The sequence below is a fragment of the Bubalus bubalis genome, chromosome 2 (assembly GCF_019923935.1).
Source record: "Bubalus bubalis isolate 160015118507 breed Murrah chromosome 2, NDDB_SH_1, whole genome shotgun sequence".
NCBI classification, from domain to species: domain Eukaryota; kingdom Metazoa; phylum Chordata; class Mammalia; order Artiodactyla; family Bovidae; genus Bubalus; species Bubalus bubalis.
The window spans coordinates 146,974,519-146,989,897 of NC_059158.1; the positions used below are offsets into that span (position 1 = coordinate 146,974,519).

General features: G+C 38.2%; 1 protein-coding gene across 6 annotated transcripts in view; it reads left to right on the forward strand.

Annotated features, from left to right (window-relative positions):
- Nucleotides 1–15,379, forward strand: part of ADAM23 (ADAM metallopeptidase domain 23) — a 200,263-nt gene that overhangs the window by 128,588 nt on the left and 56,296 nt on the right. For all 6 annotated transcript variants that reach the window (XM_045164558.1, XM_045164561.1, XM_045164560.1 and 3 more), the window contains exons 10-13: nt 9,771–9,842; nt 12,132–12,295; nt 13,330–13,414; nt 14,174–14,264. In XM_045164558.1, coding sequence (XP_045020493.1) covers nt 9,771–9,842; nt 12,132–12,295; nt 13,330–13,414; nt 14,174–14,264 — 412 coding nt within the window. The remainder of the gene's footprint in view (nt 1–9,770; nt 9,843–12,131; nt 12,296–13,329; nt 13,415–14,173; nt 14,265–15,379) is intronic.

Below are 15,379 nucleotides of genomic sequence, written 5' to 3' on the forward strand. Positions count from 1 at the left end.
TCCTTGTTTTTCTTTAAGGAAATCAAAGTTAGGTTAATAACCTATTAGGTTAGATTTTATATAATATATATATAATATAACCTATTGCTGTTGTGTCCGACTCTTTGCGACCCCATGGACTGCAGCACTCCAGGCTTCCCTGTCCATCACCAACTCCTGAGCTTGCTCAAACTCATGTCCATTGAGTCAGTGATGCCATCCAACCAGCTCGACCTCTGTCGTCCCCTTCTCCTGCCTTCAATCTTTCCCAGCATCAGGGTCTTTTCTAATGAGTCAGCTCTTCGCATCAGGTGACCAAAGTATTGGAGCTTCAGCTTCAGCATCAGTCCTTCCAATGAATATTCAGGATTGCTTTCCTTTAGGATTTGACTGTTTTGATCTCCTTGCTGTCCAAGGGACTATTATGTGAAATTCTAATCAGCAGAGCAGTCCTTAAAACTATACATTTTAAAAAATGTTGATTTAATTTATATCTAAACTTTTTTGGGGTCTCTGCTTTAACTGATGTTTTCCATTAATTACCAAGTACTGGCTCGATTATGCTGAATATGAAGCTATTCAGGAGCATCTCTCTTAGTATGATATGCAGACTTATGTTATGAACCAGTAGCTTTTAAGTACATTGCTTGAATCTTAGGAGGAAGCAGAATTATGTACAATTTAGGACAGATCTTTTGTGATAGAAAGGAAAACCGAAAGTGTGGATAGCCATTTTAGATAACAAAGGCTAAAATATGACTTTCTAAAGGACATTAATTTCCTTGAAATGCCAAGATAATTTTTTTATCTGAATTATTTTTGTTGATTGGAGCTACTTCTCAATCTTTAGGCATGTGGTAAAATTATTTTAGAATAAAATTCTAGGCCATTTTAGAAGCCTAAACTTTCAAAATTTCTTTGAAAGGAATGATGCTAAAGCTGAAACTCCAGTACTTTGGCCACCTCATGCGAAGAGTTGAGTCATTGGAAAAGATTCTGATGCTGGGAGGGATTGAGGGCAGGAGGAGAAGGGGACGGCAGAGGATGAGATGGCTGGATGGCATCACTGACTCGATGGACGTGAGTCTGGGTGAACTCCGGGAGTTGGTGATGGACAGGGAGGCCTGGCGTGCTGCGATTCATGGGGTCACAAAGAGGTGGACATGACTGAGCGACTGAACTGAACTGAAACTTTCCCCAACATCCAGTGTACAATATTTACAGTAGTGAAAATAATAATTAAGATATGCCGCCAAGTCGCTTCAGTCGTGTCTGACTCTGTGCGACCCCATGGACTGCAGCCTACCAGGCTTCTCCGTCCATGGGATTCTCCAGGCAAGAACACTGGAGTGGGTTGCCATTTCCTTCTCCAAATTAAGATATAGACATTACCTTTAAATTCACAAAGTACATTCACATATAGCTGGTAATTGATAGACCAATTCTCCAACCCATGACTTGGGATTCCAATCTCTTGTTCCACGACTCTGTTAGGAAGATTCATGAAGCCATCAATCAAAGAACAGATTGCAGAAACTGTACAAATAGGAAGCTTGATTAATTTAGAAAATTATATATTTTGAATTTATTTTTATATATTTTAAAATGGGAAGCCTTGTAATAATCTTGTCTTTATTTATGAATAATAAAATAGTGCCCACCTTTAAAATATTGTTTTGTAGATAGAATATTTCTAATATTATTTATATTCTGTGATAAAGTTACCTTATTTAGGTTACCAGTCTTTTAATGGTAAACCTTAGTAATTTGTTTTATTGTTATTATTAAAGTGAGTGAGAATTAGGCATGAATACATCTGTCTTTGAAACCAGAAAAAAGAACTATAATTCATTCTGATAAGCTTGGAGGGAATACATGTTATGAAATGGAAAAAAAAGAAAGCCTTTATTATTGAATGATAATAAGGCCTAAAGTAGAAATATATTACTTAAGAAGATTTCTACTGTTTTTTTAAATTGAAGTATAGTGGGTATTCATTGGAAGGACTGATGTTGAAACTGAAACTGCAATACTTTGGCCACCTGATGTGAAGAGCTGACTCATTTGAAAAGACCCTGATGTTGGGAAAGATTGAAGGCAGGAGGAGAGGGGGACGACAGATGAGATGGTTAGATGGCATCACCGACTCAATGGACATGAGTTTGGGTAAACTCTGGGAGTTGGTGATGGACATGGAGGCCTGGCATGCTGCCGTTCATGGGGTCGCAAAGAGTCGGACACGACTGAGCGACTGAACTGAACTGAACTGAATAGTTGATTTACAGTGTTTCAGGCGTATGGCAAAGTGATTTAGTTATACAGATTCTCTTCCATTGCACGTTATTACAAGATATTAAGTACAGTTCCTTATGCTATACAGTGTGCTTCCCAGCTGGCTCAGTAGTAAAGAATTTGCCTGCCGAACAGGAGATGTCTGACAAGCAGGAGAGGCAGGTTTCATCCTTGGATCAGGAAGATCCTCTCGAGAAGGAAATGTCAACCCATTCCAGTATTTATGTCTGGGAAATCCCATGGACAGAGGGACCTGGCAGGCTACAGTCCATGGAGTTGCCAAGAGCTGTACATGACTGGGCAACCTAACAGCAGCGGTAGTGCTGTATAGTAGGTTCTTATTAGATTTCTACTAGTTAAATAAATGCTGCTTCGGTTCAATAGAACTAAACAGATTCCTTTTCTTAGACCAACTTAGATTCTAGCTCATAATAGTCCCAAATAAGTGGGTCATTTTATAAGAATTTTTTTTCTTTTGAGAGTTGTTGTTGTTCAGTCGTTAAGTGGTGTCCAACTCTTTGCAACCTCATGGATTGCAGCACCCTAGGCTTCTGTGTCCTTTACTATCTCCCAGAGTTTGCTTAAACTCACGGCAACCCACTCCAGTATTCTTGCCTGGAAAACCCCATGAACAGAGGAGCCTGGTAGGCTACAGTCCATGGGGTCGCAAAGAGTCGGACAAAAGTGAGCAACTTCACTCACTCACTCATGTCCTTTGAGTCGGTGATGCCATCCAGCAGTCTCATCTTCTGTCACCCCTTTCTTCTCCTGCCCTCAATCTTTCCCAGCATCAGGGTCTTTTCCAATGAGTCTGCTTTCCGTATCAGGAGGCCAAAGTATTGGAACTTCAGCTTCAGCATCAGTCCTTCCAATGAATATTCAGGGTTGATTTCCTTTAGGATTGAGTGGTTTGATCTCCTTGCCATCCAAGGGACTCTCCAAAGTCTTCTCCAGCACCACAACTTGAAAGCTTCAGCGCTCAGCCTTCTTTATAGTCCAGCTCTCACATCCACACATGACTACTGGAAAAACCCTGATAGCTCAGTTGGTGAAGAATTTGCCTGCAGTGCAGGAAACCCCAGTTCTATTCTTGGGATGGGAAGATCTGCTGGAAAAGGGATAGGCTACCAATTCTAGTATTCTTGGGCTTTGCTTGTGGCTCAGCTGGTAAAGAATCGCCTGCAATGTGGGAGACCTGGGTTCGATCCCTGGGTTGGGAAGATCCCCTGGCGAAGGGAAAGGCACCTACTCCAGTATTCTGGCCTGGAGAATTCCATGGACTATATAGTCCATGGGGTTGCAAAGAGTTGGACACGACTGAGCAACTTTCACTTTCACTTTGACTACACAGACCCTTGTCAGCAAAGTGATGTCTCAGCTTTTTAATATGCTGTCTAGGTTTGTCATAGCTTTTCTTTCAAGGAGCAAGCTTCTTTTACTTTCATGGCTGCAGTCATCATCTGTAGTGATTTTGGAGCTGAAGAAAATAAAATTTGTCACTGTTTCCACTTTTTCCACATCTGTTTGCCATGAAGCGATGGGACTGGTTGCCATGATCTTAATTTTTTGAATGTTGAGTTTTAAGCCAGCTTTTTCACTCTCCTCTTTTACCTTTATCAAGAGGCTCTTTAGTTCCTCTTCACTTTCTGCTATTAAGGTGGCATCATCTGCATATATGAGGTTGTTGATATTTCTCCCGGCAGTCTTGATTCCAGCTTGTAATTCATCCAGCTCGGCGTTTCTCATGATGTACTCTGCATATAAGTTAAATGAGCAGGGTGACAATATACACCCTTGATGTACTCCTTTCCCAGTTTTGAACCAGTCTGTTGTTCATGTCTGGTTCTAACTGTTGCTTCTTGACCTGCGTATAGGTTTCACAGGAGATAGGTAAAGTGGCCTGCTATTCCTATCTGTTTAAGAATTTTCCACAGTTTGTTAATATCCACACAGAAATTCATGAAATGAGTGTTGAGAAAAGTTTTTTTTTAAGATGTGCTTTATATGAGATGAAGATAGTTTTTGACTTTGAATACTTAATAAGGGATAAATCAGAATATGGATCAGGTTCTTAAATTTGTGTGTCAAAGTAAAACTAAACTAGAATAATTGTCATCTATTTAAAAAAAATGTTTTTGGCTGCATTGCACAACAGGTGGGAACCTCCCTATCTAGGGACTGAACCTGTACGCCCTGCAGTAGAAGCATGGAATCTTAAGCACTAGACCACCAGGAAAGTTTGACATCTATTTTTTAATATCTGGATGTTTACTATTGGGTTTTAGAATGTCTTCCCTCTGAGAGTGCTCATCTTACAATCTTTGTGCTACATGAGGCAACACATTTATTTTCATAACTATGACCCTCAGGTTGAAAATCAAGCTCTAATTTTAATTTTTTTCAAAAAGCAAATATCTTTTAAATAATTTTTATTGGAATATAGATGATTTACAACATTGTGTTAGTTTCAGGTGTACCACAAAGTGAATCATACATACAAGATATCCACTCATTTTTAGATTCTTTTCCTATACAGACCATTATAGAGTCTTGAGTAGAGTTCCTTGTGCTATATTGTAGGTCTTTATCAGTTATCTATTTTATACATAGTAGTGTGTGTATGTCAATCCCAATCTTCCAATTTATCCCTACCCGCCTTTCCTTCCTGGTAACCATAAGTTTGGGGCTTCCCTGGTGGCTCAGTTGGTAAAGAATCTGCCTGCAATTCGGGAGACCCAAGGTTCGATCCCTGGGTCGGGAAGAGCTCCTGGGTAGAGGAATGGTTACCCACTCCAGTATTCTTGTCTGAGAAACCCCAGGGACAGAGGATCCTGGTGGGCTACAGTCCGTGAGGTCACAAAGAATTGGACATAACTTAACGACTAACACTAAATAACCATAAGCTTGCTTTCTACATATATAACTCTGTCTGTTTTGTAAATAGGTTCATTTGTACCTTTTTTTAAAGATTCTACATGAGTGGTATTATGTTTGTCTATCTCTGACTTACTTCACTCAGTAAGATGTTCTCTAGGGCCATCCATGTTGCTGAAAATAGCATTGTTTTATTCAAAAATCAATATCTTAAGGATTGTGCTTGTTCAGAAAGGAGAAGCAAATTTGACACTTTAAATGTAAATTATTCTCAGTGATCGGAAAATGTGAAAATAAATTCGTTCATAAATGGAGATTACATATTTTTCTTTGTGTGTATAATTAATTCTCATTCATGCAGGAAATAGAAATATTTTGCCTACCTTTACTTTCAAGCATACCTCTTTAATTCAGAGTAACCTAATATTGCCTTCTTGAAAAAATGCAGATATCTTATTTGGAACAAGCATCATATATTATCAGTAGCTTTCAATTAGAAAAAAATTTCTCAATTTTGTGTAAACCATTTTAGCAGCAGGCTGGCGGAGTCTAATTTGTGAGCCAATTATAGCCTTGATAGGGGTCTGCAAACATTTCTTTGAGCTGCTTAAGCTAAATATTAATATAAATATTAAACACCTTTTTCTATTAGAAAACTAATTGAAATATTTTAAAGTGCATGAAAAACAAATGTTTTTCTACATTGTTACTGTATCTTTATGTATAAGTCAATAGGTGAAAATATGTAACGTAAATAACTCATATATTTCAGTTTAAGCCTCATGTGGTTTTCCTTATTTAAAAGCCTCTGTATTTTACAGGGCTTCCCAGGTGGCACTAGTGGTAAAGAACCCACCTGCCAATGCAGGAGACACAGAGATGTGGGTTCGATCTCTGGGTCAGGAAGATCCCCTGGAGGAGGGCACTTCAGTATTTTTTTGTTTTGGCCACAGGGTGTGGCATGTGGGAGCTTGATTCCCCAACCAGGGATCAAACTCATGCCCCCATAGTGAAAGCCAGGAATCTTAACCACTGTACTGCCAGGGAAGTCCCCCCCTCCAGTATTCTTGGCTGGAGAAAACCAGCTACGTCAACCCAGAGTAAGCATTGAATTCCAGCTGTTTGATCTTGGAAAATTATTTATCCTCTCTGAGCCTCACTTTCCACATTTATAAATGGGGATAATAAAACTTACCTCACTGATGAGGGCCAATATTTGTTGTAGGAGAAACACTAATCATAGATCCTAGTAAATCCTAGGTACTCAATTATATGGAATTTCAAGTGAATAAACCTAGTGGTCACTCTTTTTCTTTGTCATACTTGTCTTCTCAGCAGCATTGGATACAGTTGGTTATTCTTTCCTGTTTGAAATATTGTCTTCATCTTTCTGCTTCTATGACACAATAGGTGTCTCCTGGCCATTTCTTCTTAGTCTTTCATGTTTGGCCTTTAGAATTTTGAGAATGCCCCATAGCTTGGTTTGGGCTCTCTTTTCTTTCTATAACTTTCCCTAAAGCGACCACTTCCAGTCCTAAGTTTTTAAATTATATCATGACTTAAATTCCTCACTCTCAATTTTATACTCTAACCTGCTGAGTTCCAGAGTTCTATTAATATATCTGACTGCGTACTTCAATATTGAGTAGACATCTCACATATAGCATTTATAAATCAGAACTCTTAGTTCCTTAGTCCTAAACTGCTTTTCTCCTAGTCTTTCTCATCATTTTAAATAGCACACCCCCACCTCCACCCCAGCTATTCTAGTTCAAAACCTTGAAGTCATCTTTTACTCTCTTTCCTTATCTTCCACATGTTATACAGGTGTCCTATCTTCACTATTTTTTAACTTGGACTATTATAATATTTTCCCAACAGATCTCTCTTCCATTCTTGACCCTCTCTAAATCACTCCCCTCATAGCAGGCAGAGTGATCTTTCTAAAAAGAAAGAGGTGGAAGTTACAAATATGAAATAAATAAAAACATCACATTCTGATAGACTTTTGTAGTTCTCATTTTTTAACTTGCAAGTCATACTTTCCATGTTCATTATACTGTAAAAGGACATATCCCAAAAGGACAAATTAATGTTTGGAAGCAAAACAAATTCATTTGAATAAGTGTGTAACACCACTGCCCTAGAATAGATGTCAACTAATATTTTTTCCCCTTTCTTTTTGTCATAAGTGCTTCTTAATGTCAGGACTTTTTTTAAGTGTGCAATTCAGTGGCATTTAGTTTTACATCCATTACCTCTATCCAGTTTCCAAATATTTCGTCACCCACAAGAGACTTAATGTTGAGACTTTTGCTTTTACTTTTAAAGATATTTTTGAAATTTTTCAGCTTGTGTAATTTGCTAGGAAGAAATATCAATAACCTCAGATATGCAGATGACACCACCCTTATGGCAGAAAGTGAAGAGGAACTAAAAAGCCTCTTGATGAAGGTGAAAGTGGAGAGTGAAAAAGTTGGCTTAAAGCTCAACATTCAGAAAAGGAAGATCATGGCATCCGGTCCTATCACTTCATGGGAAATAGATGGGTAAACAGTGGAAACAGTGGCAGACTTTATTTTTTTGGGCTCCAAAATCACTGCAGATGGTGACTGCAGCCATAAAATTAAAAGACTCTTACTCCTTGGAAGGAAAGTTATGACCAACCTAGATAGCATATTCAAAAGCAGAGACATTACTTTGCCAACAAAGGTTCATCTAGTCAAGGCTATGGTTTTTCCTGTGGTCATGTATGGATGTGAGAGTTGGACTGTGAAGAAGGCTGAGCGCCAAAGAATTGATGCTTTTGAACTGTGGTGTTGGAGAAGACTCTTGAGAGTCCCTTGGACTGCAAGGAGATCCAACCAGTCCATTCTGAAGGAGATCAGCCCTGGGATTTCTTTGGAAGGAATGATGCTGAAGCTGAAACTCCAGTACTTTGGCCACCTCATGCAAAGAGTTGAGTCATTGGAAAAGACTCTGATGCTGGGAGGGATTGAGGGCAAGAGGAGAAGGGGACAACAGAGGATGGGATGGCTGGATGGCATCACTGACTCGATGGACGTGAGTCTGAATGAACTCTGGGAGTTGGTGATGGACAGGGAGGCCTGGCGTGCTGCGATTCATGGAGTCGCAATGAGTTGGACACGACTGAGTGACTGAACTGAACTGAACTGAATTTGCTAGGCAACTTAAAATGCTGAGCTCTTTACAGCAACTTCTTTGTGCTAAGTTTAAAAACACCTGTTAAAATATCTCACTGTGTTCTCACATGGTGGAAGGGACTAGGGATCTCTTTAGATACTTTTTTTATAAGGCACTAATCCCATTCATGAAGACCTCATCCTCATAACTTAAGTATTGGTCAAAGGTCCCACCTAATACCATCATTTTTGAGTTTGGAATTTCAGCATAAATTTGTGAAGCACACAAATATTCACACCATAGCAAATATTATAAATAGGCATAAATTAATGATGCTCCTAATAACGCAATACTAATTTATTTTACATTTGTCATGGGGTGTCAGTATGCTCAGTATTATAAAAATTTTATATCAGATACATAAGCATTAAGACATACTCTTCATTTAAAAAACATAGTAACAGGGTTAAAGAAAATGAAATAAAGGGGTTCTGACAAATTTATAGTATAAAAATGGACAAAGGAGAAAAAAAGAATATTATGAAAAGTGCATTTTTTAATAATTATAATTGAAGTCAAATTTTAAAGATATGGTACATACCTTATTTGGTAGTTTTCAAGATGTTTTTCTTTTTCCTCAACAGAAGGCATGATCCCCCTGTGGTAAATGTCCTCTCAAAGCCATATTAAGCTAAGAACTCCTTACTAACACTGTAGTCCTTCAGATGTTATGTAATTGTTCTATTAATTTACTTTATTTCCTTAAATGGTCATAAATAACCATAAACAACCATACTGTTGGCACATTTCATTTATACTTTTTGTCTCTTCTTTGACTCCTGAGCTGTCAAAAGCAAAAGGTTTCGTTTGGAGGAGGGACTCTTCTGCAAGGATACACTAAAATGTATGACAGATGCAGTCCATAGTGTGGACCGAATCTAAAGTGTTGCCTAAGAAATCTTCTTGATCTTTGTATGAGCTTGAATTCAAGTGAGAAGGGTGTCCTGTAGGGATTAAATTTCTTGGTCTACACTCTTTATTAACTGGTAAAGTCAAGTAACAAAAACGATTGCATTTGTTAGACATCGAGAGTGATTAACAGCTTACTGCTCAAGTGTGAAGTTTCTCACACAGAATCACTTGGCCCTCCCCATTACCCAGAGCATCATGGGTATTTTTAAAAATAAATAAATTAATTAATTTTTTAAATTGGAGGATAACTGCTTTACAATGTTGTGTTGGTTTCATCATGGGTATTTTAAACAGTTATACTTTTCCTGCTTAACAGAGAAATAAAATAAGAACACTGCTATGTCCAAACGCAGCACAACCTGAATTCGGTATTTTTAATTCCCATTTCTACTCTTGCTGTCAGATTTCTGTTTTTATGGAATTTAAAAAATTTGTCATTAAATTATGGTTTGACAGTGACTGGTCTTTGTCTCCCCTCCCCTCGCCGTACCCCCTTCTGCCGACCCCAGTACAAGAAGTGTCGTTCTTCTCTCGCACATGCGAACAACTTTGCAAAGTCTGTGGTCAACCTTGTGGATTCTGTAAGTATCCTGGTTTTCTTCAACCTGTTTTTCCAAGATGGAATGGTTTATGTCTCCATTATTTACTTGTTGCTTTAGTTGTTTCTGGGACAAAAGTAAAAACACTATCCTTAAGCTCATCTGGCTAAGAAATTATAGACTGGTCTGAATCACAAAGAACAGTGTTATCTGAGTTTCAGGGGATTGTTGAGTTAGTTATTCTTGGGATCCCAAAGTTGCATTGATGTTGCTTCTGGGTGATATCTGGATATTATTTTCACCAGAGTCTATGGAGGAAAAAACATAGAGAAAATTAGCTACAGAACAAAGTGTAAATTAAACTTGGCAAGTGAGGCTTTGTTAATAATAATCAGATGAGCTTATCATCTTAAATATATGGCAGAAAAACTAATAGATTGAGGTGGATTATGTTTGGTGAATATAGGCAGTACAAAATTTTTTTAAAAAGAACCCAAATTTATTTTCTTAGTGTTCCTATGAGAATGCTGCAGACTGTATTTCTAGATGACAAAGTTAAATGCAGTTCCCAAATAGAGCTAATTTAAAAGTAAAATATATATCTTCTTAAAACAGGCTTCTAATCCCTAAATCGTTCATACTGACATTGTTTTCCTCTTCTCATTCTTATAGGAAATCCATAAGTGTGAATATTATTCATTCTGTTCCAATAAATAATTCAATTTGAATAGTCATAAATAAACAGCATAACATTTTGTGTATTCTAATGTAAAGTTCTGTTTTGCAAGCTAAATATATGTATATATATTTATCCAATATTTATTGTATATTCCCTCTTAACTGGGAAAAACATTATAAATTGCTTAATATCTAAATGATACTAATTTTTCCCAAAGAACTGCCTTCTTTTTTGCCTTAAATTTAAACAGTCCAAAAGCTTGTAATCATCTAAACACTCATATAATACCTAGTAGGCACAGTTGGGCTTTCCTGGTGGCTCGGCAGTAAAGAATCCACCTGCAGTGCAGAAGCTGCAGGAGACCCAGGTTCAATCTCTGGGTCGGGAATATCCCCTTAGTAGGAAACGGCAACCCACTCCAGTATTCTTTTCTGGAGAATTCCATGGACAGAGAAGCCTGGTGGGCTACAGTCCATAGGGTTGCAAAGAGTTGGACACAAACTGAAGCAACTTAGCACAGGAACGGTTGAACAGAATAATATGGGTAGAGGGTAAGAGAATGTCATATAGAGTTAAGATTGAAATTCTGAAAGCCAGTTATCACTGGGTTTATTAATTTTCTTTAATTTTCGGCCCTTGTCAGTCTTCTCAGAGGATAAGTATAAGTGGATGTGAAAAAGAGACTATTAAACCTCACTTATCCCAAGCCCTAGCTATTTACTTGGTGGAATCTTAGTGTTTGTCATTTCACCATGATTGAATAGAATCACATCTTGTAATGTATCATTTTTATTTTGAGTTATCATACAAGGTTCTGAAGTCGACCAACTATTTTTTCAAAGACATTACATTTAACTCACTCCTTGTTGTAAAATCATTATAGCATCAGGTTAATTTAGACATGATGGTGTTTCCTTTCTTCAGTGTATTCTAAAGTCATCCGTTGTTTTCTTAATTAGCTTGAAAATAGGACAAAACGTTCATCAAAATTGCTTACATGAGTGAATTCTTTAGCTACTGGGCCAAAAGGAGAGAAAGAGCAGAAAGTTACAGTTTAAATATTGTGAGTGATGTCACCCTGTAGTCAGAGGGACATGGGTAATATAAGTTTGCTCTTCCCTCTTTTTGGCCTCAAATTGGTGTTTTTCTTTTAGTGTTATTTTACTTTTCATATAACAAGGATTCCAAGGACAAGCCAACCATGGTGTTAATGCTTGTCCAAGGATTTAGGGATCTGTTCCAATCCTGCAGGAATAACTGATCATATCACACGGACTCAGAGCGAGTATGTCAGACTCCAACCTGTTATTCCCTGAGGTTTTGAAGGATGATTTTGCTGAACCCTGATTTGAATTTACATCCATACTTTAGGACTGTGATGCCCTAGAGAGATGCTGGCTACTAAAAGTGCTGATTGGGGATTGAAGTAACTTTGTACGAGAGGCTGAACTTTGTGACTGTTCTTTCTTTCTTTTTTTTTTTTTTTGCTCTTGAAAAAGAGAAAGAAAAAGAAGATTCTCTCTGATGAGCTAATTCTGACCTCATGTTCTCCTCTCACCTCCCCTCTTGTCCTTCCGCTGACTCTGAATCACTGATTGTGCATGTTTGACCCAGTGTTTTCCTCCTGCACCTGTCCTGTTGTCTACCCTCAGATTTACAAGGAGCAGCTTAATACCAGGGTTGTCCTGGTGGCTGTAGAGACCTGGACTGAGAGGGATCACATTGACATCACCACCAACCTTGTGCAGATGCTCCACGAGTTCTCCAAATACCGACAGCGTATCAGACAGCATGCTGATGCTGTGCATCTCATTTCGTATGTATTCCCAGCCCTTGGCTTGATACTGATCTCTATCCCTTTATTATATCAGTTAGGTTATATATTAGTAAATCTATCCTGAACAAGATTGAGGTTGATTCCTCTGTTACATAAGAAGCACAGAAGTAGGCTGCCCGGTGTTGAAACAGTGGTTCCACAGTCATGAGATCTACTTTCAGAGCACTTCCGTCCCTTCAGACCTTCCATCCTCAAGGTCAACTCATGACTCAAGACAGCTGCTGACACTCCAGCCTTCATCACAGGCAATAGGAATGCCAGGCAGGGAGAAGTGTGAAAGGACCCTCCCTCCCGCTAACCCGTTGTAGTAGATTTCCTGAAAACATGCATGTATCAATTTCATCAACAAATCATTTACTAGATCTTTATCACAGTGGCCACAATGAGCTGTAAGAGAGTCTAGGAAAGATAGTCTTTTGAAATGAACTATTGAGTAAAATTGATGTTCCATCACTAAAGAAAGGGGATACCTTGTTTACGTCTGATAAGTTGTTCACTTCTTCGCTGGTGGCTAAGCTGTTTTCAGACAGTCCTCTAAGGTTCTGTCCTGGGATCAAACCAACCGAAGTCCTTCTTCCTTCTTTATTCTCTCCTGTTACTCTTTGCTTTTCTCTCAGTGTTTAATCAGCAATTTACAGTTGTCAATATTTTGTATAACTACTAGATAGTCTGTACTAAAAAAAATCAAGGACTGTGGTCTCTTTATCTTTGTGCCTCAATTTCTGTGCCAGTATGCAGTGCTTAGTTAGGTGCTCAATTGATTTTGACAACTGAGATTATTTAACATAACATTAAAGGTATTTATGATAACATACATTTAGAAGTATTTAAAATGTAGTTTTTGGCTTCCTGAAGGAAGGTTGGTTTGGAGTATTCAGTATAGGAAAATAGATGTATTGAAATTGAATATTAATAAAGTTGGAATTAATGGAATTAATTGGAATATTAATGGAATAAAATTGAAATATAATGGTCACTACATTGGTTTCCTAATAGCACGTATTTTTCCTAAGGCGTGTGACATTCCACTATAAGAGGAGCAGCCTGAGTTACTTTGGAGGTGTTTGTTCTCGCACAAGGGGAGTTGGTGTGAATGAGGTAAATGTTATCAATTTTCCTAAAGTAGAGCTTTATCTGTGCATCTAATTTCTTTCTTTCCTGTGGCCTAGTTTACATCCCTTCTCAGGCCTGTTTAGAATGATAATGACATTGAGAATATAGTGTAAGTGGTTTGTATTAGTAAATAGAACCCAAAGTGATCTTTGGTGTTAGAAAAGAGTTATTGTTTCATATCATAATGATAATTTTTCATATTTGTCAGGCAGATACAAACCGAAGATTGGCCCAGAAATTTCTTGGCCTCTATAGATAAGTTTTTATAATCTTGTTAATCCTTCTGCTATGACTTTTTAAAGAATTATCTGCTCTTCTGCCCATGTTAGGTTTAACACACCCTCCAAGTAGAACCAACTAAATCTAAACCTTGGTCAGTTCCTGAATATATAATGGTTCTAGATTATCCCAGTAGCCATCATTCAGTGGAGACTTCTCTTGACAGATTTGTAGTAAGTTGAATTTATTCTCGGTTTGGTATGAAGTGAAATGGGGCACAGCCTTTTATGATTTTATGTTCCCATGTGAAAACATCAAGTTCTGAGAGATGCCACATAGTGAGAGAGGCTTTCTGCTTCTTGGGCCCAGTTGCAAGGAAGAAGTGATAAGGAGCATATGCCGTCTTTTGATGCTGTGAGGCTCTACTTAGGGGACTGAGAAGATATGTGTAATGAATAAGAAATAATAACTAGCTTTGTGCCCTCTCTCAAATGTTTCCCACACACTTTCAACTCTGAAAAACAGTATGGTCTTCCAATGGCAGTGGCACAAGTATTATCGCAGAGCCTGGCTCAAAACCTTGGAATCCAATGGGAACCTTCTAGCAGAAAGCCAAGTATGTACATTGACCTTCTTACTTTCATGTGCCATTCTGTCTGTATAATGCATGTCCGGTCAAAAAAGAAATATTTTTCATTCCTAAGTCATAATAGCTTAACTGTGGTGTATCTCCTTCCCCTAAACAAATGATAAAATGAGCAATTTAAGGTAACTCTTAATCTGTGTGGGTTGGAGAAATGTCCCTTTCAAAGTCTGTAAAATCATCCTTTCTCGGGGCATGATCAGCTCTTTCTCACACTGCAGAATGTTGGGGTACTTAGAGGTGAATACTCAGCCTGTAGGGTCTAATCAGTTGAATACAGACACAAGATGTCAGTGGAGCTCCATCACAAGTTCAGTTGGATCAGAAAAAAGGATCTGGAGTTAAAAGGAGCTTAAACCCTAATGAAATTTACCTATGTAGTACCATCATTAACATTAGAGAAGCTTCCCGTATAGGCATCCCATCCTGGGGGCAGGTGACAGAGAATAACACTCCTCTACTGAGCTGGCAGGGCCTCGATGGAGTAGAAACAGCCACAAATCCCATCCTGTAGGAAAAGACAGCCAGCGACTACTGGATATCACTTTCCTCATTAACCAGAGGAGAGGCAGATGGAAAGACAAGTCTGAGATTCTAGAGGTGAGGTGTTAAAGGCTGACAGTAATTTGAGGGGGGGTCCTTGAACATTTTAAATTTCTTTTAAAATCAGTATAAAACCCAACTTGGATTATATTCCTCTTCATAGCAGTACAATAGTAAAATATAATTTCTATTAATAATACACTTTTGTGGCAGAAGGCCAAAGTGCCTAGGAAGCATACAGTGTGATCCTGTGGAAAAAAAGACTGAGGTATTCACTCCAACTAGTCTCTTACCTAGCAGTTGAGTGGAAATCTACTCTCCTCTGTGAAAATATCAGATACTAGGAATAAAGGTGTCCTTCTCCACCCCCCTCCCCAAAGAAGAAAAGGATAAATATCTACCTTAACATTATACTATGCTTTATATCTTTTTGACTGCTATCAAATAATTGTCATTAATGGATAGTGTTATGGAAACAAAATAAAATCTATATCCAGGGTGTCTTGATTCCCTTTAAGGGCCTATTAGGTCATCACTTTATGGGT